This window comes from Cantharellus anzutake (genome assembly GCF_015039405.1).
Source record: "Cantharellus anzutake strain C23 chromosome Unknown EI90scaffold_12, whole genome shotgun sequence".
Taxonomy (NCBI): domain Eukaryota; kingdom Fungi; phylum Basidiomycota; class Agaricomycetes; order Cantharellales; family Hydnaceae; genus Cantharellus; species Cantharellus anzutake.
The window spans coordinates 481987-504953 of NW_024066962.1; the positions used below are offsets into that span (position 1 = coordinate 481987).

Below are 22967 nucleotides of genomic sequence, written 5' to 3' on the forward strand. Positions count from 1 at the left end.
ACACGTTCCCAACGACCTTTACGTCTATCTCCGAATCCACTTGCGACGAGCGCGACGCGTGGGGGAATGGTGATTCGCCCCTGTTTGAAACAGTATGATGAAACGTGGACACAGTGGAGGACTGCACCTTCTGGTAAAGGGGGCATGGCCGTCGTTTTCTTTGGAGTCGTTGCTGGTGTTGAGCCTGAGGTCGGCTCGGGGGGTTGATGTGAAGCAATGACAGTGGCAGTGGTGGTTGGATGGGAGGGAGGGAGGGATGAATACGTTTTTCTGGGCGATGAGTTAGGTGGGGAATCGGATAGTATGGAAGGAGGTGGAGTAGTAGCGGGCGAAGATGAAGGCGAGTTAGCGCCATCTGAGTCTAACACAGCATGAGTAGACTTGTAGGAGGAAGAAGTGGAAGAGTCAAAAGATGACGAGGAGGATGACGAGGAAGAGGTTGCATGACGAGGACGTAGACGTGGACGTGGGGATCTTGAACGGCCACGGCGAGTAGATTCCCAAATTACGCCATCCGTTTCGACGAGAGGAGTCCTAGTGATAGCAGCTGCAGGGGTGGAGAATTCATCTGTAGACGAAGATGATCGTGAGAACTGCTCAGAGGGGATGACGGGGCGGTCGTCCTCCGAATCCGGGTCTATCTGAACATCTCGCTCAACGTGCTTCGTACGTTCGACAGTAAAAGCACCAATGCGCGTCCCCTCCACAGGGCCTTTCCCATTGGGGTAAGTCACAAATTGAACGACGAGATTAAGCCATTTATCCTCCCATGAAGCGATATTAATTCGGATTTCGTATTGTGTCCAGAGAGGAATTTCACGAATAAAGTGAAAGTGGGATGTCCCCAATCCTAGCCACCCCTTGGCTTCAAGGATACTTGGGAAGCAAATAACCGCAGCTCTCATTCGTGCGTAGTCCAAGTTCTAGCGGAGCCCTTAATTACGACACATTCCCTGTCCGTGGCGATTCTCATGCTCACCTTAGCGTACGCAGAGTTGCTTAGATGGCCGTTATAGTCACAATCCGAGAGCCCCACGGTAGTTGCATAGGTAACCGTGAGCTCAAAGGGATCCTCTCCTATGGGAGAAAGATGCTCCACGAATCGTCTACGCTTATCGTGATTGAACCATTTGAACAATCCTTGCAATCGGACCTGAATGACAGAGCCGAAAGTCCTCACTTTTCCGGGCCGTTAGACAAGAGGGATTACGAGTGGACGGGGATATCGTGAAAGTGTGTACTCACGATGCCAGACGAAGGGAAGAGCCCGATAGTTAACGAGCAGAATCACAAGCAATAGGTATCGGAGCGAGCGAGGAAGGAAAGGAAGAATCGACCGTGACTGATCGGCGCCTCCCAAACGGAGGAACGTCAGAATGGGACTAACGCGAGTCAAGGCGGCTTCGCTCGTCATCGGTGCCACAGACTTAGCGATAGAGCAGCGTCCTGAGCACTGAAGGGGAAGGAGAATAGGCCTAAGAGAACGTTTATAAAGCGCGGGATATTAAAATCGCATTCCGGGACAATGAATTATAAAAAGCGGAGGGCCACTCATGCAAAACCGTTGGGGTTGCACTGCTCACATGAGTATTCCATATCTCATGAGTGGAAACAGTTTGCGATGGCTCCTTGTTCATTAACAGACCACGCAATCATCGGAATATGAGATCCGAGCATCGGCTGATGGTATTCAAGTTGCAGACATCGCGCACTGCGTGACTTCAGCCCGCCCCAAAAGTTGTACGTGGAAGCAGGACCGTGGGAAAATCGAGTTCAACCCGTCAGGGCGGATCTTTCCACTTGACTGCCATCTCTCCTGAAGCTCATCATTCCCCTGGCCGCAGGCTCACCCGTAACCAGTGGTGTACAATATGATCGCTGATAGACAATATATGTGTCAGTGACCTTGTAGTCAAAAACCGGGACCCTCGTTGGGAATCTGGCATACGGTTGCGTCAATGGAGAAGGAGCAAAGGGATTCTGACTGAATAGTGCTTCAACACAAGGACAACAAGCCTGTGCTTGTATTCGAGAACTTCATGCTCAGCTGGCAAGATCAGTCAATATATTGAAATCCTCGATATCTGTTGGGGACGACGAGTCTGGACTCAAACCTTCATCCGTATGCTTCCGAATACGAAGATATTTCCAGCCTAGTTTGTTCAGTTGTCACAAGGTTTGACAATAATTTGTATGGAGACATGAGGAAATGTCTATGGCATCATGGGGATTGGCAATTAGGGGGATAGTATATACTGAGGAAAAAGATGAGAAGTGACCGCTACAACTTGAGATCCGGACCCATCCCGATAGCAAATGAAAATAAGGACAGCAGAACCAAGCAGCGATACAGATTCAGTTGGGAGCCTCTAAGCCTTCCATTACCTCCTTCAGTAGTTTCATCTGAGCACCCCTCTTCAACCCTTCCGCCTCAAATTCCTCAAAGGACCAAAAGTCCCCTTCACTGGTGTCTTTCCAACCTCCACTTAGTAACTGGCTCAATTTACCCTTCCCTTCTTTCCCCTCCCTAACGCGTTGGAGCCGTTCCCATCGCCTAGTATCACCGAAACCGGATACGATGTATGCTACTCGCGGGGGAACAGTGATACGTCCGAATTTGAAGCAGTATTGAGATACCCCCGTCGCGTGAAGAATAGCACCTTCTGGGACAGGAGGTGTCTCAATGAAAACCCTGGTGCCAGATGGTGTGGATGCTCCTCCATTGGATGACCCTGGAGCAGGCGAAACGAGTCCAGATGGAACAGCTGACGAGCTTGCTGTGCCAGCACTGGTGGTGTCCGGGTGAATGATCACCACGGATTCCCCAACATCGGATGGCGGTGGCGCCGGGGTGACACCCTTCAAGAGCTCGGTCGCGGCTTGCTCAGCATTACTAGATGTGGCGTCGATAGCCTTCGAACTGGACGCTGATCTAGACTCAGCATTTTTTCCATCCTTTTTCTTCGGGTACGTAAGATATTGGGCATAGAGATAGAGCCATTTAGATGTATCCCATCCACCAAAGTAGAGACGAATCTCGTACTGGGCGAACATGGGAATTTCCTTGAGGAAATGGATGTAGCTCCCGCCTAGCGCAAGCCTTCCTCCAGCAGAGTGGAAACCGGGAAAGCTATGAATGGCTGCATTCATGCGCACGAAATCCATATTCTGGTGGGGAAGGGAGTCGATTTAGCTGTACTTGCCAAAGATAGGCGGAACTGATCACGAACCCACCTTAGCATATGAAGAGTTGCTCAAATGGAGATTGTAATCACAATCCGCGATACCTACACCGACCGGAAATGAAGCACGAATCATGAGGCTAATCATCATCGGTAATAACCATACCTGCTCGTAACCTCAGCACTTCGACGACATCTAAGGGACTCTTCCCGAGGCCGAATTCCTTCGTCACCTTCGTCAAATGTTTATTAAGTCCAGCGATTCCACTCCGTTTCCGAATAAGCCAATCTATCCAAATCATGCGGAACCATGGGTATAAAATACGAACTTTGATGGTGCTAAGCAAAGCAGATTGACGGAAAAGAAAGGCCGACGGACTCACTGTGCCACGCGATTGGGAATACTCGAAGGTTCAATGCGACTAGAAAGACAGCGAACCATTTCAAAGGCTTTGGTATATACCGGGAAACGGTAAATGTCGTTCCGGTAATTACCCCCGCCCGGACGACGCTCTCCAGGAGCATAAGCTGGTTTGCTCTCCCCATAGTTGCTTATCACGGTAAGTAATTGCGGAATTCCTATCATGCAGTTTTTCCAGGTTTCCGGGAGAGATTGGACGGAGGAACGAAACAAAGGAATGATGAACAGGCCGTGACGGATAGATGAGCATCAAAACTGTCAGAACGAGGAGTAATGCTGCTTGGATAAAAAAGACTCACAAGCTGAAAGATGCGAATCTCAACGAAAGACTCTAATGTGTGTATCCTGATCTATGTGTGAAGGATTTAGACGCTTCGGGGTGCTGTGCTGCGACGAGAGGCGTTGGGGATTTGAGCGTGAGAACCAACTTTGGATGTAATTCAAATTTTCGTGAGTGGGTGGCTGCATGGGGCCGGCTTGTGGGGCATCTTCATGGCATGTGTCTTCGCGGGAACGGGGCTCCTCGTGCGTTGTGTTTAAGAAGTGTGACGGAATACATTACTACATATACTATTGGGGAGGAAGTATAATACATAACAGGTGCAGCGACCCGCATCTAAAAGACGCTTCTAACGTACTTTTATCCTTTCATTCACCCCTCAAGAGTCGAGTTAACCCTTCTTAGTTGTTCGGGAATTCTGTAGCCGCTCCTGGCTGTCTGGAACCCCGAGACAACGAAGCTGAGATACTTCTGCCATGTTTGATGCAGCATTGAGGAGCTTCAATAAATATACGTGAGTTGTCAGGAGGCGAATTCCCTTCGCGGGTTGAGGAGTATCCACAGTGTACGGCACCACGATATCTCTCATCGAGTCCTTCGTCACATTCTTGGCCATTCATAGTCTCCCAAAATACCGACCTCGTGCTCAACAAACATGGGAACTATGTAGCTCGATGCAATATTGGAGAAACGTTCCTCCCAAGGCAAATTCCTTCATCGATAAACACGACGGTGTCCATGCTCGTAATTTAGGTTCTAATATAATTGAAGTGCCAACCAATAAGCTTGCCGCAGGACCCAACGACAAGCGAGATGTGCGGGTAATACGACTGTCGCTTATCGCACGAATATTGTCCAAGGTATGGTTTATGTGGTCAATCCGCTCAGATGAGGTCGATTCGCGTAACAATCGTGAATTGATGCCATTATCCACTTCGCAAAGCGAGTGTGAGATGGTGGCAACGATCAATATGTAGTACAGCCCATGAAGGCTATAGGTGCTTGGCCCTCTCCTTTTGTCTGCAATTTGCGGAAGCCGGGGAAAGGGAATATTGGTCCAAGTTGGCATCAAAAAGTGCTGATGCAACTAGCAATGTCACATTTTATCCAACAGTTTCTGCACTATACTTTGTTCCGCCGCATCTCGGGGAACTGCATATTTGATCGATACGGCGATAACACAAAGCTCGTAGGTATGGACGTCACGAAAACTCCTGGAACTTTGCCGGGAACTGTGTCAGGCAGCTTAGGAGGGAGGGTGAAAATGGAATTTTTCAGATATCAAATTTCCTGCACCTTTCGCTTGAAAAGTTGCTAAAAATTACTCTAAAACCCCGGACAATGCTTCAAGGGTTGGGTCATCATCGAAGGAGAGCCGCCACACAGCTAGTAGCGGACCGGTGCATTGTGTGTCCCAGGAAATATTACGTCCTCTGGGTTCCCCGGAAGCCAGAAGATCAGGAATACTTATGGTGTCCAAAGTCCGACCCAAAACCCAGAAGTCTGTCAGGCATTGGGTCTAATTTAGCGGAGAGAAAGTCGGGTGATTACGGTTCTGAGCGGAAATTAAGGGTCCTGCTCGCAGTGGCTATTAACGTTGTCCACTTCGTTCTGCTGTAGTATGCCGACTAACAAGCAGGCCATTTCATCCCCGGACCAGCGCCTACCAGCATGCGACCTGGAAAGGGATCTAGATCAAATCCAAGGCTGAAAGCCCATTAGGATAGTGGGACACATGATACCGGGTACAGAGAGAATATGGTCAGATGCTCAAATCACTTTGAAGAATACCCGAACGAATATTCACGCCGGAAAACAAACCAGGCCAACACGGAAAGAAGAATGGGTCGAAGACCACAGCACAAGGGCTCGTAGCACAATATGGGGACGAACCACTTCACAAGGTAAGCCCATCTACAATGAATCCCCCTCCTACATCATAGGATTCCAGAGGGGGCGAAGACGGAAGTGTACAAACACGCGCAGCCTGACGTACAGCCCCAATATAATCAACCAAATCCCTGCTTTTTATTTAGCTCGAGGTGCCAATTCGCACGCGCGAGAGGTTTCAGCCGCTGCCGGGCACATCCGCATGACGCATCCTGGCTACCCACACGACGCAGCGGTACAGAAGGAAAACACATCAAAAGTATACGTGATGGCCACTGTCCTATGACACGGGAGTGCTGAGACCGTCGCAAACAACCTTTAAAAGAAGAGATGCCGATCCCTAGACTTCATGTGGACAAGACACATGATTTTGTAAGGAGGCGAGAATAACGGAGTTGGCCGGCGCGAATCAAACGCGGACAGCCACTCACAAGCGTGGAAATCATGGGCAGGTGACCAGCCTCTCTTCCACAAGAAACCAGAGAGGTCTGCGAAGTATCGTGTCGCCCCCGACCTTTTTTTTTGAATTTGTTCTATCTGCTGTTGGTCGGTGGACTTCGTCAGGGCAATGGTCCGAAGCAGAGATTCAGGCACTACTTCATTCAGGCGATTTGGAAGATACAGAATGATTACATAGTATGCGGCGAGTATCAATGTCAGTGCCAGTGCAATGTCGATGTGCTCAGAAATGTGACAAAAGTACTTGGGGTAACCAGGGTGCAAAATGCTTTAGGGAATCACAAAGAGAAATCTCATTGAAGGGCGTGGATATCCGTCATGGGAAGGTTAGAATGTAGGGCTGCAAGCCGGACATCATCAACGCAGTGACCTAACAAATAGAATTGATGATGAGGACTGACCACCATTGTCGACTTCCAGCGGCACAAGGGGTATTCGTCTCCACCACAAGCTTCCAACAGCGCTGCTCCTTTGGCATAAGTTTTGGTCAGATGCGCAAGTCGGACCTTGACATGCCCTGCTGATAGAGTCTTCTGGCTTCTTCGAATGCGTAATTTATGTCGTCTGTGAACCTGCTCAGCCTTTTCCATGACGCTGCTTTCAAACTTTTCGTAAGAAGGGCCAGAAGTCGAGAACGCAAAATGCTTCAACCCCAACGCAGTGGAGTTGTAGGCAATCGAGGCAAGGATTGAATAGAAGTGGACGAGCGATCCAGGAGTCCCACAGACAACGGGACTCGACCCAGAACAATATCAGCCCCACAAGTTAGGAATAGAGTTTTCATTAAGAGCTCACCAGTCTGGATTTGGGCAACCGCTGGGTTCGACACCACCATTCTTATCCCGGCATTCTATGTAACATCAAATGAACGTGAGCAACGGATAGCACTTTTGGGGTCTTCGTATATGTACTTCCATGAAAGTAACTCGGAAAGATGTCTTGACTGGTTCGATTGTATGCACCGATCGCAAAGTTCGCGTACAGAGGTGCCACAAGACGCGCCGCATCAATTTGAGCTGCTCCCAAGAAAAATTGATTATTTAAATCCCGACTCTATCGGGATTACGACGCGCGTTGACACGCGTGCTTAGGTGATTCATTGTCGTGCTTCACTCACGAAAGCTGCCAGAACCTCTGCGACAGGATGTGTATAATTTGAGACAAAAGCCTACAAAGAAATTTTCCTTCAGGAAGCTGCCAAGCAATGGGATACAGTCAAGATCGAAGGCTGGCCTGAGTGATCCCAATGATGCATTCGCCTTCGCAAGCTTGCACAACATCCAGGAAAGCCACCTGGGCTCCTATTAAAGCTGCAATTCCAACTCTGAACATGTCCAACGGGTGGATAGGGCCAGTCGTAGAGATACTAATTGTTCCCGATGATCGTACGTAGTATCGAGGTCGAGCAGGGGTGAAGCGAATTCCCCAAATCACGTGAGTGAGGTTCTGCGACGGGGGTCATGCAACTTGTTGGATGAACAGGCCATGACGACGCGCCGGTACGCATATAAGTAATGTTCATATCAGTTATTGATATTATTCTATTTGTCCACGCATATGCCACGTTTCACTGCTGCGCTTCCGCTACTACGCCCCACATGTACAGATCCGTGATGGATGGATGGAGCCATTTCCACTCATGTAGCTTTGAGACACCCTGTATGGCTCAGATATCTTTCTTGTTTCATCGCGCATGTTTTAGACCACCTTCATATATTGGGATAGAAGACCTAATACCAGCCAGCTTTCTCGCGAAAGATATTCATTCATAGGTCCAGATATTTGATATTGTTATCCATTCAGTTTCATGTGCATGACAATATACTAATATTATTATGTAATGGTGGTCACTTCGCTTGCGATCATTACGACCAAGGTCAGCCATTTCTCATGAATATCATCCATATCTACGAAAATATCTCGCCCATAAGCACCTTAGATACGCAAAGATTGTTGCTGTTTTTTATTTCTCCTTAGACACTGTAATATAATCTGAGGGATGCGCTCCCCTTCTCTTCCAACCCTCTAAGTGCACACGCTCAAGGCTGAGGTAAGTACTCCCTGATTCATGTTACGTACCTACTGACGCCACGCACATTACATGCCAGTATAATAGCACCAAAGTCACAATGCGATTCTGGAATGCTCTTGTCCCAATCGCTCTTGTTCCCGTTGTCACAGCTGATATTCATTTTGGCCCTGCCGGGTGCTGGGACAAAGACGGACACCAAAGTGGTCCAACGTATCTGATTTTCCTCCCCGAAAAGGACGGTGAGCCGAAGTCCAAAACGGATTTTGCTCCTGCTTAACCAATATTTGCCCAACAGCCTCATGTTGGGCTGCAACGAACCCGAGGTCCTTGTACCCCTGGCTTCAGTACGGCCAAGCCACATACCTCAACGAAGTGACCACGGAGCTTTGCGGTGTTAACATTACGGTGACATTCCACGGGAACCCGGTCCCTCCCGATTGGACCAGTTCAGATGGAGGACATGGTCGGTGTTACTGGTATACGGGTGGTACACAAGCCAAGCGTTGCGATAAGTTTGCCGATTCAAAGGGCTACTGCTTATTTCAGGATATGGGCTTCTGCGACTTTCACGTGTGCAAATAACCCGTTGTACAGTGACCAATGCAGATGTCCGAAATCTTCGGCATCTGGATGCTGGCTGCCTTGTCAGGCTAGTCAGCCAATTAACCCACCCTATCAAGGGGTGTTTTTTACGCTTCAAATAGGGCCTAAATGGCCTATTTCAATGTGGACGTCCTGGGACGTCCTGGTGATGCGGCTTGCTGCCAAAAATGGACTGTGGGAAAATCTGAGGACGTCCTGATAACTATGTGCCTGCGATGTTGTACATACGGCTATTTACATAAATAGTAGACAGGAAAATGGAAAAGATAAATCAAAATTATCGAAATTAGGGCTGAGGTGGGGGAATGGGCAATGTTTCTCAATGATTTCGAGCATTTATGGAATTATACTTTGCCGTGGTGTTTTCAAAGGGATTTTTAATGCTTATAAAGATTTTTGGGATTTTACGAGCCATTGTAGATAACCATTATCTCTGGTATGTGCAAGCCCCTTTCCCACGCACTATGGGTTGCTTGAGAGGCTGGCATCTCTGTCAAATCTCCACTGATCTGGAAGATTCTCCTCTTTCCATCACTTAAAAGTACATACAAGCTCTGGGTGAGAGGAAATTTATAACTTAATAGCTAGGAAGAACACACATGTTATGTCGCATGTAAGCATATATATTACCACATTCAAGTTCTAACATGTGTTGTCATGAATATTCACCGAACATGGATTGCGTGGGAAAAGGGAAAAGGTCGACATCCAGAGTCTCTCAGGAGTCTTAAAAATATGAAAAAATATTGTGAGTGCCCGTGGAGTATACTTTTCGTATAGTACCAAGTTTGAGAGAAATCAATGGCAGGTTTGTCAATATATTCGCAAATTATGCTGATTGATGGCCACACAATGAATAAAGTTGACGATTTCCACAATGGGTGCACTAAATCTCTCTGCTATAGCCTACTTCGATTTTTTTTGATGACAGCTTTCTAATGATACAAATTATGTGGAAATTGATGAAGAAATGGGGGATATATGGGGGAAATACTGCTGGAGCAGCCTGATATGAAAGAAGGTCGACGCGAAACCAAACCGTCCCCTTTCATGCCTTTTTTTGAGCACCAATAACCTCTCCTCCCCTTCAGCTTTCCAACAAGCTCAATTTTATTCAAATTGGCCCAGTGGTTCTTGACAGGTGCTGTCAAGTTGTCAGGGCTCGGTCCTTGATCAGGGACAGCCCGACCTCAGGCCTAGGTGTGTGTGGTGTTCCGGGTGGTTGGGTGCTAGACCCTGTCCTCAGCTCCTCAAACTCACTGAAGGGACTAAGCGGGGATTGAGTTGTCATGTATTACAGAGGGTAACTACAACTTGCCTAAGCGGGGATTGAGTTGAGAAGAAGGGTAAGTTTCCCTATTCCCCGCTTGGCTACTATAAAAGGGAAGTGTACGTACAGTTCATAACGTGACTCCGGGTAGAAGCTGAGCATGTTCCCGCGACTCGGAAAAGGTGTCACATGGGTTAAGGCGAGTTGCTCGCCTTGACCCACGTGATTTTTCCTGCAGGCTCACATGCGGGCTGAAGTTGTGAGAGATATGTAGGGATGGGGAGGTCAGGGAAGTGGGGGAAGTCTGGGAAGGTGGTTCTGGGGTGTGGTTGGGTGCCCTGACAGCGGGGTCAGGGGCCGATCCCTGACACAAGTCCACGTGAGATTCAGCATGGTGTTGAATGGACCACATGCAAGAATCTCTACTAATATTGGTCCATTCAGCACAAAAATTTTCGTGATAGGAGAAATAATCCTGCTCTATTGATCGAGCATAAGAAGGTTTGTTTTAAAGGCATAGTTGTGGAGATCATGGGGTAAGAAGTTGAAAGTTATGTTATGCATGGGGATCCTGCTTGGGAACTGAAAATGGTTTCGGAAAAATAGAAAAAAATTGGAAAGAGCGAGTAATGTGGGTGGGAAATGGATGTGAAAATGGTGGAAAGACTAGGCCTGTGTGCTTTGTAGGCTACAGCATAAAATCCATAAAAATAGTTATTTTGTTGTGCATGAACTTTTCCCTGTAGAAACAAACAGAGATAATATCCCATGGTAGCTTCAAGAACATTTCAATTGGCTTTAAGAAATGGAAAACACTAATACAAAAGACAGAACAATAAGCAAGTGGCCTGGAAACCCAAAATTATGTTGGAAGCCTCAACTGCTCCCCATAACTGTGCTAACCTTACACCATTCAACTATACTAAACCTTAGCTTTCCAATGCAGCTGGTCTCATTCAAAATGGTGGAAAAATGAGCAAGATAGTATGGGAGGATGTAAGGGATGGACAGGGATGGGATGTTGCACTGTAAGGAGTGATGTTCCTTGAGGCCGACCATCTTTATTCCCTTGCTATAAATAATGTACAACAATGTAATTACATATTTATATAACGGAGTGTGAGATGAATGGAGTTTAACTCCTTTCCTCCACACCTGTCAAAATATAGCTCTATACAGCTTATCTCTTTGACAGACTTGAGGAACTAGGAGATACAAGGTCGGCACCTACACTGACCTTACATGTGCGCTTTGCATGCATTTCCTCTATTCTTTATTCCTTAATATTCTTTGTAATAAACAATGTAAAACAACTGTATATACATATATAGTGTCCGGGGTTGGGAAAAGGGGCTCTGCTCTTCTCCTCCCCCCCTGTCGAATACTAGCTCCATACAGTCTATGTTATCAAGGATTGAGGAGTGTCAGGGCACACCCACCTGACCTGGTTCCACCCGGGCCCACCTCACCCACTCACCCGCTCCCCACTACCCATCCTTCCTCCTCCCTCCTTCCTCCCTCTTCCCCTTCCTCCCTTTCCTCCCTTTTCCTCTTTCCTCTTTCTCCTTTATTTCATTCTCCCTTTCTGTTTATTCTTTCTATTTACACGGACCACCTTCCCTTGTATCATTGTACTGTTGACCTGTCCGGCTCGGACACCCTGGACGACTTCCCGCTACGCCTAGCATGCGCACCTGCAGCGGATGCCCTCGGGATCCCCTGCAGGGATACCCGGATGGCTGCGGCTCTCTCCGTAGATGACGTGGCACCCGTCATGTGACCCAAGCCGCATGTACATAAATGTACCTGAAGTGGGAACTGAAGAAGTAACCTTCTTCTCATGTTTTCCACTTCAGGTAAGTAGTGTAGTTCTTCCTTTTAATAACAATTCACATTTTCCACTTCAGTCTAAGTGGCCAGGGACTACAGTCCCAGATCGGGCCCGTCAGTATGCATGCCCGCTTCGTCCCCCAAGAGGGTCCCTCTGCTGGGCGCTACAGCCAGGCCCCCTCCACCCCGGATGCGTCCCTGACAAGGAGTCACCAAGGCTGGCACCCCAACTGGCCTTACAGAGGAGCGGTGAAGGAGAGAACAAAGGAAGGTCAGTTGGGAGGTTCAAACGAGACCACCACCAAGCTGTTCCCTGGTTCTTTAGTTAGGATGGGGAAGTGTACTAGTATTATTTGTTGTAAATATAGTACCAATCCAAGTGTTTTGGCTAATTCTATTTTTATGGGTTAGTCTAAAGTTTCTGGGAATTGACTTACAGATAAACCGAGCCCTGCGGAGCTGTTCCTTTTATTGAATTTTCTTAATTTGTCTAGGTGTAATTCTGTGTAGCATTGTTTAATTTGGAATTTAACTTGAATTAAATCTTCTACTTGGTGAAGTTTCAAAGATTCTACTCAGTTAATGGATTTGGATTGTGTCTGGAGTGTCCCTTGAGTTTGTTTTATTTTTGTCTTATTTTATTGCTTGTTTTAACAGTAGCAAAATAACTGTTTTGTGTTTACACTTTGAAATTTGGAGTGTTAACCAGCTCTCCTGTTGAAATATCTACTTAATATTTCTCTCCTTAATTGCTGCCTTTTACTACAGTGGCAATCTTAACTGTATATCACTTTTTCGCACTGGAGTGACAACCAGAAATGCTTGAGAAAAATAATACTCTATTTTCTTACTTCTCTGAGGGGGGCAAAAAGTCGCAGAAAGGGTCTCCCTTCTATACTCCTTGGGTCGCCTTCCTTTTTCACGCTCTACCTCCTATTTACAGGATTTATTTAACTCATTGTTCTTGCTTGCCTTTTGTTGACCAAGTTTTCTGATATTAACTATTTGTCTCTTTCTTCATTCATTAATATCGTGCTTGATCCGCCACTCCTTCTGGGCCGGTTCTATTTAGTTACTTGTGTTTATAATGCATGTAGGTTACACCGGATGTACCTCAGTTCGTATATCGACTTGGATTCCCCCTCTAGACTCCTCTCCTCATTGTAAGGCTTCTGTCTGAAATTGGGACACCAATGTAAGAACGAAGCTGTCAGGGACGCGTCTGGGGTCGAGGCGGTCTGGGCATAGCATCCGGTGCTAAGGACCTCACGTGGGGTAGATCGGGCATGCGTACTGGCAGGCCCGATGTGGGACAGCGATCCCTGGCCACTTAGACTGAAGTGGGAATGTTGAGTTATTATTAAAAGGGAAACTATACTACTTACCTGAAGTGGGAATGTTGAGAAGAAGGTTACTTCTTCGGTTCCCACCCCAGGTGTGTTTATATACATGCGGCTTGGGTCACATGAGGTCCACCATGTCACCCCACATACAGCCATAGTCACCCGGGTGTCCCCATGGGGGATCCCAAGGGCATATGCTGCACGCTGTAGGAGAAATAACGAACACACTATGGAAACCCATTATGGAAATATGCCAGATAAATCACAAAACCCCATACGACAAGTAGATATGAGAAAATAGAAGGACCTGAACTTTAATGAATTTTAATGAATTTTTTTACAAATTATTACGATTATACACGATAAATTGAAAGAAAGAAAATTAGCAAAAATACTTCAAGCTTAGCATCAACAAGACGGAATTCTCGGGGGAATTTATAGCAAATATTAAACAAAGAATTAGGACAATCGACCAAGATTTGACTATAAAAACAATCAGAGAACCTCCACAGAAACTACTTTCCCATGTCCGCACACGTAGCCAAGGATGGAAGTACCACGGAACAAGGATTCCTCAGGAACTAATGCAAAATTCAAAGGCGTGTTTATAATAGGAAATGTAGATGTCCCCCAAAGGGACCAAATGAAAGTAATTACAGGGAAAACTACCCATAAACAATGGAGATATGACTAAAACTCCCACAAAACGAGGACAACGCTTAAAAAGCAAGCGCGAAGAATAACCAGTAATGACCAAGACGAGCTTGATAGCCCATTAGAAAGGAAGGGATCTAATCTTAATCCACCCAAATTTTCATAATAAAAGGATCACGCATTAATGAGATATCCAATAATGGGAATAGCGACATCAAAAGTCCGAGCTCAGGGAAAAGACGATGTTTACGTAGGATCCATAATTAAAACATACAACGGAATTTACACGGAAATTATGAAAAATAGGAAACTATAGTTATGCAAATTTTCAGCCCAAACGGTCCAGCTGTTGTAAAGTTATACCAATGATGGGAATTGTCAGAGACGGGATTTATTGTCAGAGACTGGATTATTGTCGGTGTCGGAGATTGTGGCAGAGGTCTGTTGGAGCGCGCACGCGCGGATATGCGGGCGGAAATGTGCGGCGCGTCCGGAAGCGCTGTTCAAGGTTAGCAGAGTGGGATCGCGGCCTCAGCGACTCAGGTGGAGCGCTGTGCCCTGAGCTTGACGTTTGGGGGAGATCCCGTATTTACGGATTGACACTCACAGCGGACTTCAAACAAGACTTGCGGGCGGAGCGGACCTATAGAAGGAGCACGGACTCCGCGAGCACAGACTCAGAGGGGGGAAGCCCCCTTTGCAGAAGGAGAGACTCAGAACAGACAGGGGGGTACTCTAGTTGATTTCAGACTGGGGTCCCCGAAAGTATTTACAAGGTATATAAATAGGCAAGAGGGAATATAGAAAGGCCGGTCAGTCCGGCGCGGTCCGGCGCGGAGATAAGCGGGAATTGTCAAACTAAATAAGGACAAGAGCCCGGGAACTGGAAAGGAGGAACAGATCACTAAACAATAAGTGGCAAGGGTTATTGATGAATAACTGAATGAGATCAATAACCTAGTGCCAATAAAGAGGGGATCAAATGCCGATATTGGCAGGGAAGCAAACAATAAATGGCACTCGGCAAGGAATGAATGATAAGCTGCCAAGTGACAAATGGCCAGAGGAAAAGCGGAGGTCAGCGCGCGGCACCGATACAAGTCCGCAAATAAGCGGGGCATGGCTGTGACCACATAGCGGGAAGCGATGAGTGTGGTTCAGATGGAGACAAGGCAGGCGTGACTGAATGCCGGGAGCGCCAAGGGCTCAGGAACTGGAGGTAAGGTCGGAATACCGGCAGGGTCTAGGTTCTGATTCTTGGCCAAGTCTCACGCAGTAAGGCAGGGGGCCAGACATGGGGTTGGGGGCTGGTTAGGATGGGTTTCGGGTCGGCGGATTCGCCTATCGGCATTGGTTCGCCGCTGACGGAGCCCCGGGATTTGTCGGTCATGACAGGAATATAGAAATCCACATCATGTTTAATGACACGTGAGGGTGGCAATGCAAAGGGAACCGGCCGTTGGAACCGAGATCCGCACTTCGGCAGATCGCGAAGACCAATTTCCATCCAAATAAGGAAGAGCCTGGTCAAAACAAAGCATGGAAAGTGCAAAACAACCTTAGATCATGAGGGAAAAATCTGAAATAAATCACAGAAGCCCATATGAAGGATATAAACACCTGCGCATACCATAAATCCCGAACAATTAAACAGAAACAGTGCCCACATACGAACGACTATGGGAATGACACACATGATTACCGAATGTGTGCACGAACTTTTGCTAACTCGACGAATACCAGGAAATAGAACACAACTTTAGTACCATTGGAAAGGTGGGAATAAATGAAAAATTATGATACCAAGAACGTGAGAAACCATCCAGAAATGAATGAGATACAAGGACATAAAGTTAGAAACCTGATAACACATGGGAAGACAGCTTCAAGAGGTCCAGAGCCCTAAATAAAATACATAAAAATGTGATATCTTCCAGGACGATGAAAGGTTATCTTACTATTTTGGGGACCGTAATGTTCCGTTCCCCTGTTCGCCTCAGGCCTCAGTTAGTCCGTCTAAATATAAGCTTAAATGTGCTGTATATTCAACAGGGTAGAGGTAAAAGGCTACCAGGCCTTTACAACTACTCCGAGGTATATATATGTAATTTACATATCTCGGCACAAATAAATAAAGAAATAATAGCATCACTATAATGGGAATTATAGCGATGCAATATAATGATATCACTATAATTGAAAATATAGTGAAGTAAGGTTAATCCCTTACAGACGATGTAGGCGGGATAATCGCCCACACGCAGAGCCGGCTCGGATACCCGCTTCCACCATTCAGAAAACCCCTTCCATTCACACAATAACTCGACACGGATTTGGTATCTAAAAATAGTACTAATTCCTACGATCCCATCGATACCAAGAACGTCCTAATCGGTGGAGATTTGACGGAGTTCTATGTTGGGCAAGTTAGGCACGGGCATGTGCGGGCGTGGGAATCTCAAGCGGCAACCCAGAATTCCAGCCTCACTCGTTCCCACGGCGTCTAATAAATTGGTAAAAATGCTCATTGGCTGCGTGAGAGTTATCTCCGGCTACATTTCCAATTTAGGCTCTTAATTCCGTAAATCCATTGAGATATCGCTTATTTTCTCTTATTTTCATATTTCACCATCATTTCAGTTATTGATTGATATTCTTTTATTGATACTGTTACCCTTTTCTATTATTTCGCCTAATAAGGTATCCAGGTGCCATATGGTACCAATATTCCCCATCTATTATTTCTAAAAATAATTATTTCTTATAATCCTGTACATACCGGATTTTGGAATAGAAGTTCTCCCCTCCCCCAAATTCTCTAAGGTGCTAGGACGCGCTAGAGTTGGAGTGAGTGAGTGGAAATCCAACAGTAGGAATAAGGGCAACTGTCTAGCCCACAACGAGTGGGTAGTAGATTAGTTGAGCCCGGACCTTGCGGAATCCCGGAGAACCCACCACGGAGTTAAGGATCGAGTCAAGAGAAGTTTAGAGAGAAAGTAGAGGTTTAGGGAGAGTTTGGCCCCACGAGCTTAGTCGGCATAGAGAGCCGCGAGCCCTCTTGCAACGACCTACTATAACAACAAACAATACATATGGAGGATTAGGATGTGATAATACAAAGGGGAATCAGGGAAGATGAACAAAATCCACGAAATCCACTAAACTACGATGGACCATGGTGGGAATTTTAGGGAACGATATTCTAATGAAGTAGAGAGCTATAATACATTTGTTTGAGTAATTCTTGACTACTAGCAACTTTTTCTTTCGGTTTTAAACCTGAATAATTCACTCATTTACCATTTCAAGTCTCATTTTAACTAAATGTTGCTGAATAAAAATGGAATAAATCAGCTGAAGGTCTCAGCGCAGCCGTACACATAGTAATGCGAAGTTTGAATTCAGAATCACTGAGTCATAGCAAATTTAATGGTAAATATGAGGAATTTGAATAGGAAACTGCAACAAATGCAGTGCAGTCAAGTTTTAATTAACCATTAAAATAGCTTAGGTGAGGAAGGACAATAAGGATTCTAGGCGCAGTCTGACCGCAGTAGAGCCGCAGTTCAGCACAGCAAAGCACAGTAGAACTATAGCATGAAAATTTCATTTTTTATTCAGTTTGAGAAAAATACACTGTAAATAAATCCTGTAAATAGGAGGTAGAGCATGAAAAAGGAAGGCGACCCAAGGAGTATAAAAGAGAGACCCTTTCTGCAACTTTTTGCCCCCCTTAGAGAAGTAAGAAAATAGAGTATTATTTTTCTCAAGCATTTCTGGTTGTCACTCCAGTGCGAAAAAGTGATATACAGTTAAGATTGCCACTGTAGTAAAAGGCAGCAATTAAGGAGAGAAATATTAAGTAGATATTTCAACAGGAGAGCTGGTTAACACTCCGGATTTCAAAGTGTAAACACAAAACAGTTATTTTGCTACTGTTAAAACAAGCAATAAAATAAGACAAAAATAAAACAAACTCAAGGGACACTCCAGACACAATCCAAATCCATTAACTGAGTAGAATCTTTGAAACTTCACCAAGTAGAAGATTTAATTCAAGTTAAATTCCAAATTAAACAACGCTACACAGAATTACACCTAGACAAATTAAGAAAATTCAATAAAGGAACAGCTCTGCAGGGCTCGGTTTATCTGTAAGTCAATTGTCAGAAACTTTAGACTAACCCATAAAAATAGAATTAGCCAAAACACTCGGATTGGTACTATATTTACAACTAATAATACTAGTACACTTCCCCATCCTAACTAAAGAACCAGGGAACAGCTTGGTGGTGGTCTCGTTTGAACCTCCCAACTGACCTTCCTTCGTTTTCTCCTTCACCGTGAAAACACTTTCCCCCAACTTGAGGCCCCACACACAATATTGTATGCAAGGAACCACAAGTAACAATTGCTTCTACTTCATCTAACCCACATCCACCACCACTCATGTGTAAACACTATTTACACACAACTCCTCACAGAACAAGTGAGGAGGAATACCAAAGACATATAATCTTTGGGTCAAAATCTATTTTCGAAACTTCCTTCTTCTATTTTCCTCCCTTTCCCACGATATCCGTGTATCGCCGTTTACTTTAAAGTAACAGCCCCACACCCCTTCATTTTTTCTTCTTCCTCCTTATTTCCCATCCTCTTCCTAAATGTACACATTGCCCACTTTAAAGTGGCGATAACAAACTTTCTTTAAAAAATACTTTTCACCTTGAATTCATTTTTTTTCCCTAAAACCATGTATGCATTGCACATGCAATGCAAAGGGGGAGAATGTCAGGGCAATAGCCCTGAACCCCGAGTCTGATGTAACAATGGTGTACATAGAGTCACTGTCATATCCATACCAACTCCACCTAACCTCCATTCTACTCCACCACTGTTCCAGTCCACCTCCGGTCCATCCTCCCCCTGCACCTCCACCATACCCTCCAGTATACCTCCAGTCCACCTCCGCCTCCGATCTCCGGTACCTTCTCTGGTACCTCTTATCCTCACCTTAAATATTTCTACCTACCCAATATTACTATGGACCTCCTAGGACCTCTGCCAACCCCGCAAAGGTTTTCCCACTTTCCAATAGCTGTTGCTAATTCCACCCTTCACCTACCCACTCCACAATGCTTGATAAGGCGATTCTCTCATGAGCTCACCGACCCGGCACCTGGGTAAGTCCCTCTTGGGTTTTCCCTTTGTTCCAATTTGTCTTGTATTATGTATATAAGTCATGTACTGTAGTAGATGGCACCTCAGTGCAAAATCGACAATAACAGCCATTCCCCCAGAGTTTGTGCCCCCCTCATTCTGAAGTTAAGGACCAGACACTAAAGCATCACTGAACGCAGGCACAACGCTCCCCTCCGAGTCGCTGAGGCCACAGTCCCTCCACCCATCCTCTATCTCCAGCCTCCCTTCCGGGAAAGGTCCAGGCATGCTGCTCCCTCCTCACCATGTCCTTGACAGTCACATGGCTAAGCAGCAACTTCTGGGAACCGCTTAACACCATCGTAATTATACACACCATTGTATCACTTACAGTCTGGTGTGCTGAGCAACCCCCCTGAGACCTCACACAGGGGTATGTAATTCTTAAAGAGTTTTTGTGATTGTTTAGCACCTGGACCGAACCTAGGATGAGCTACAGACATCCTAGACTCCCTCCCCATGAATTTGCTTGCATTTAGGGGGCTAGATTTCTAGCCTGCTTGCAACACTGAGTATTCCACATGGGTACCGTGCCACCGGACATGCTGGACATCTCCACTTGTACTTCTCTTCTCTAACACTCGGGACCGCCCACAGAGCCACCTGCGATAGCCCAGCTCTGTCCAGGGCTGACGTGGTGCCCTCACATGACCTGTTCCCACTTGTATATAAACCGAGCCAAAGCAGAACTGAAGAAGTAGCCTTCTTCTGGGGGTCAGCAACAAGGCTGTGACCTTGTGACGCTTACATAAGCGAAACATGGCTCGATCGTGGCCGCGCCATCCCCCCTCTCCCAAGACCTCATCTTTAGGTTGCAAGCTACGTTAAAACTCAGGGAACAATAATACAATATCGATCGGTGGTTATCTACATGTGAAAATGAATACATAAATGAATTTTTGAGCCATGCGTGATCTAAGCACAATCTCCATCCGATGAGCAGCCTTTGTCAGGTTTCTTTTGTCTTTCCGCAAGCGATTAATTGTCCCCCCCCCAAAGAATTGGAAAGGTAAATAGACTTTGTCTGTGCAGGTGCTGGGAGGGACATTTGGATTGGATGGTGATAGCAGCTCAGCAGTGGGAGTGATGGATTCAAGAATTTCGTGCCTTTGAACTGGGGCACATTTTTGCTCACATTTTCCTCTGCTGGTTCCCCTGACTGTTTCCCAGCTAGTCTAGCCCATGAGACTGCACGCTAACAAGCGGTGACAGCGATAGTGGCCAGACAGTCATGGAATAGGTCCAAAGGTTGGGTGACTTCGAGTTGATAGTCCTGGCAATGCATTCTCACTTAATACATGATCTGTTTATCATTTAGCCATACTAGTCCTCTGAGCTTTGTTGATCTGTCGGGTTTTGGGAGAAGAAACCTTTTTGGAATACTTCCAAGCAGCTCTATCCCTTGGCATTCAGGGAACTAGGAAGGGGATATGGGAGGGTTGAGTCTTGAGCCCAATGTACGCCTAGCCAAAGCAGCAAGAGACCTAGATGTCAAAGTCAAGTTGGGCAAGCGCGCATCGGTGAAGCCTGACACGTGATCCATATTTGCACCTATCCGGGCATTCTGGGAAAGGTGAGTTTCAAATGTACCTTAAACCCCCTCCATTTTGCTCGAATTTTGGCATGTTGGTAGATGTGTTATCTGCCTAACTTTTGGTCACTCAGATTTTTGGAATTCTACTCGGTTCAAAAGTTATTCCCGGTGCATGAGGCTGTATTTTGTTGCATCCCCCCATAACTTAGTGATTACAGCATGTGAAGGCCCGAAACTTTCAAGGGGTATTATAGTGGCATTGGAATATTTTTCGGTGCAGTCTTTATATGAGTACAGACATATGTTGCGCAGAGTTAGGGCCCACATCCATCTCAGCTTCAGAGCAGTGGAATGTACCTTTCCGCTACTTCAACTCGCTTCAAAATTGGCACAATTGCTCTATGGGTGTGAAAGCAGGTTTTGGTCACTCAGATTTCTGAGAATCTCCCTGATGCATGAGAAAAGCGCGTGCATTTCCAACATACTGTAGTTATGTATAAACCTGTTTCGAAGTGAGTTCCCATACCACATATGCATTTTAATATTATTATCAGGTAATAATTATACAACACTTAATAGAAGTTGTGTGGTTAAATGGAGTGGCTTTGAGGTGAGCGCCGTGGCCATATTTCGGGAATCACGTGACATTTTTATTTTCTCAGACCTCTTCCCTCATTTGCCGACCCCCACTTCTTCTCATTACTGCTTCAGGCAAGTACCCTAGTTTAGCCTTTTGTTCTAATAACAACCATTACTGCTTCAGCCTAAGAAGCCAGACAGGGACGCAAGCCCAAGTGAGGGCTACCCACCATACACTCCCATTACTCTGCCACCACCCAGGCCACTACCCCTGCCTCCCCTGCACCATCCCTGACAGATTCCTTGCCTTGCGAGGATGTAAAGGCCCTCAGTTCAACAGTCCACCTGGACTGTTTAATTTGCAGACTAGGGGGACCTGCATTCGACCTCAGAATAAGACTCCGAGATTGTCACGGCCCCACAAAGTCCCCATCCTTCTACCACTTCTACCACCTGCACCCCTACCACCATTCTGGTGCCTGTTATTTGTGCCCATTAATTGTGCCATTGTCCATCACTTAGCAGTGCCGATAGTGGTTCCCATCCATGGCCCTGTAGCAGCACCTCCTTCTTGCCCGCCACCACTTTAGTTCCTCAGCCATTTGGCCACACCCAATTCACTCATGGCTGAGTATACCATTTTATTCTTATTCATCTGCTTAACTTACTAGCAGTCGATATTGTCACCGCTGATCCACTCTTACATTGACATTTGGTTTATTCCTATATTGACATTTTGATCTGCCACTATATTGTTGCCTAGATTGTCAGCCCTATTCAGTCTGCCTCCCAACTTCGCCATCCTTTGTCCATTCACTCTTCACTCCCATTTCCCTGGTCCTTATCGCTCATTTAGTTTTGTTGCACTTACCATTCCGCTCCCATCCCATGCCAGACCGACCAGTCCCTTCTTTGTTCTCCTTTCGTATTTATACTTGTAGTTTACTGTTGATGTACCTCAGTTCGAATATTGACTAGAAATCCCCCAAGTCTTCTTGCCTCCAAGTTCAACTCTAAGTTTCATCTCCACCTGAGTGACGTCACTGCAAGGTCCTCCCACTACCCTGAAATACGGGACAGCCTAGAATGCATGGTGCAATGCTCCAGCTGAGTTGTTGAAGCTGAAGTCCCATCTCCCAAGACGCCTTGCAACAGAGTTGTACATTAGCTAAGTGACCACTCACACTGCCACACTCCACTCCGCTTCCCACGATCACCTCGAATACCGTTTCTGACAGAGATGAAGCTCTCCTCAGAGGAGACAAGGGCATGTTCCTCAGGGTTCTCAACATACTGATGAGAACCTTTATCAAAGCATCTGCTGCATTAAATGTGACAAAGAAATACCACAATGTGAAATACAAAGTGGAGAAAGTGTCATATCCATCCACGGCCATCATCCTCAATCCCCTCTGGTCCTCTGGATTCTGTTAGAACCAGGTGGATTCAGACGACTCTGGAGTGGAATTGGAGACTTATCATGGAAGGACCTCGGCCTCAGCGACTCAGGTGGAGCACTGTGCCATTGCTGGTTGTCCTGGGGGTCCCTAATTTCGGATCTAGCAGAGGGAAAGTCTCTTGGGAGAATTCAAGTCAATTTCGGACTGAGGTTACAAGTTACTAGGTACATTGTATATAAGGAGGGGTCCGGAATCAAAAGGAACAAGGGT

The 22967-nt window shown here is 46.2% G+C and overlaps 4 protein-coding genes across 4 annotated transcripts; 1 reads left to right on the forward strand and 3 right to left on the reverse strand.

Moving 5' to 3' along the window:
- Positions 1 to 728: 728 nt before the first annotated feature.
- EI90DRAFT_2912454 (uncharacterized protein) lies at positions 729 to 1414 on the reverse strand (the record flags this gene model as incomplete). Its single annotated transcript, XM_039054461.1, has 3 exons — positions 729 to 923; positions 980 to 1179; positions 1246 to 1414. Coding segments are annotated over 3 exons (564 nt in total), but the record flags the coding sequence as incomplete, so codon positions are not given.
- A 742-nt stretch (positions 1415 to 2156) lies between these two features.
- Positions 2157 to 4129, reverse strand: EI90DRAFT_3152776 (uncharacterized protein). The gene is made up of 4 exons (XM_039065816.1): positions 3566 to 4129; positions 3349 to 3510; positions 3235 to 3287; positions 2157 to 3168 (listed from the first exon to the last, which is right to left on the reverse strand). The coding sequence occupies exons 1-4, from the start codon at positions 3726 to 3728 to the stop codon at positions 2356 to 2358; spliced, it is 1191 nt and encodes a 396-aa protein (XP_038918790.1). The 5' UTR covers positions 3729 to 4129; the 3' UTR covers positions 2157 to 2355.
- A 2230-nt stretch (positions 4130 to 6359) lies between these two features.
- On the reverse strand, positions 6360 to 7632 carry EI90DRAFT_3046969 (uncharacterized protein; the record flags this gene model as incomplete). The annotated part of the gene is made up of 6 exons (XM_039059512.1): positions 7466 to 7632; positions 7350 to 7400; positions 7144 to 7285; positions 7028 to 7082; positions 6634 to 6967; positions 6360 to 6572 (listed from the first exon to the last, which is right to left on the reverse strand). Coding segments are annotated over exons 1-6 (694 nt in total), but the record flags the coding sequence as incomplete, so codon positions are not given.
- EI90DRAFT_3152777 (uncharacterized protein) lies at positions 7563 to 9200 on the forward strand (the record flags this gene model as incomplete). The annotated part of the gene is made up of 4 exons (XM_039065817.1): positions 7563 to 7617; positions 8263 to 8282; positions 8341 to 8503; positions 8560 to 9200. The coding sequence occupies 4 exons, from the start codon at positions 7563 to 7565 to the stop codon at positions 8844 to 8846; spliced, it is 525 nt and encodes a 174-aa protein (XP_038918792.1). The 3' UTR covers positions 8847 to 9200.
- Positions 9201 to 22967: the final 13767 nt, after the last annotated feature.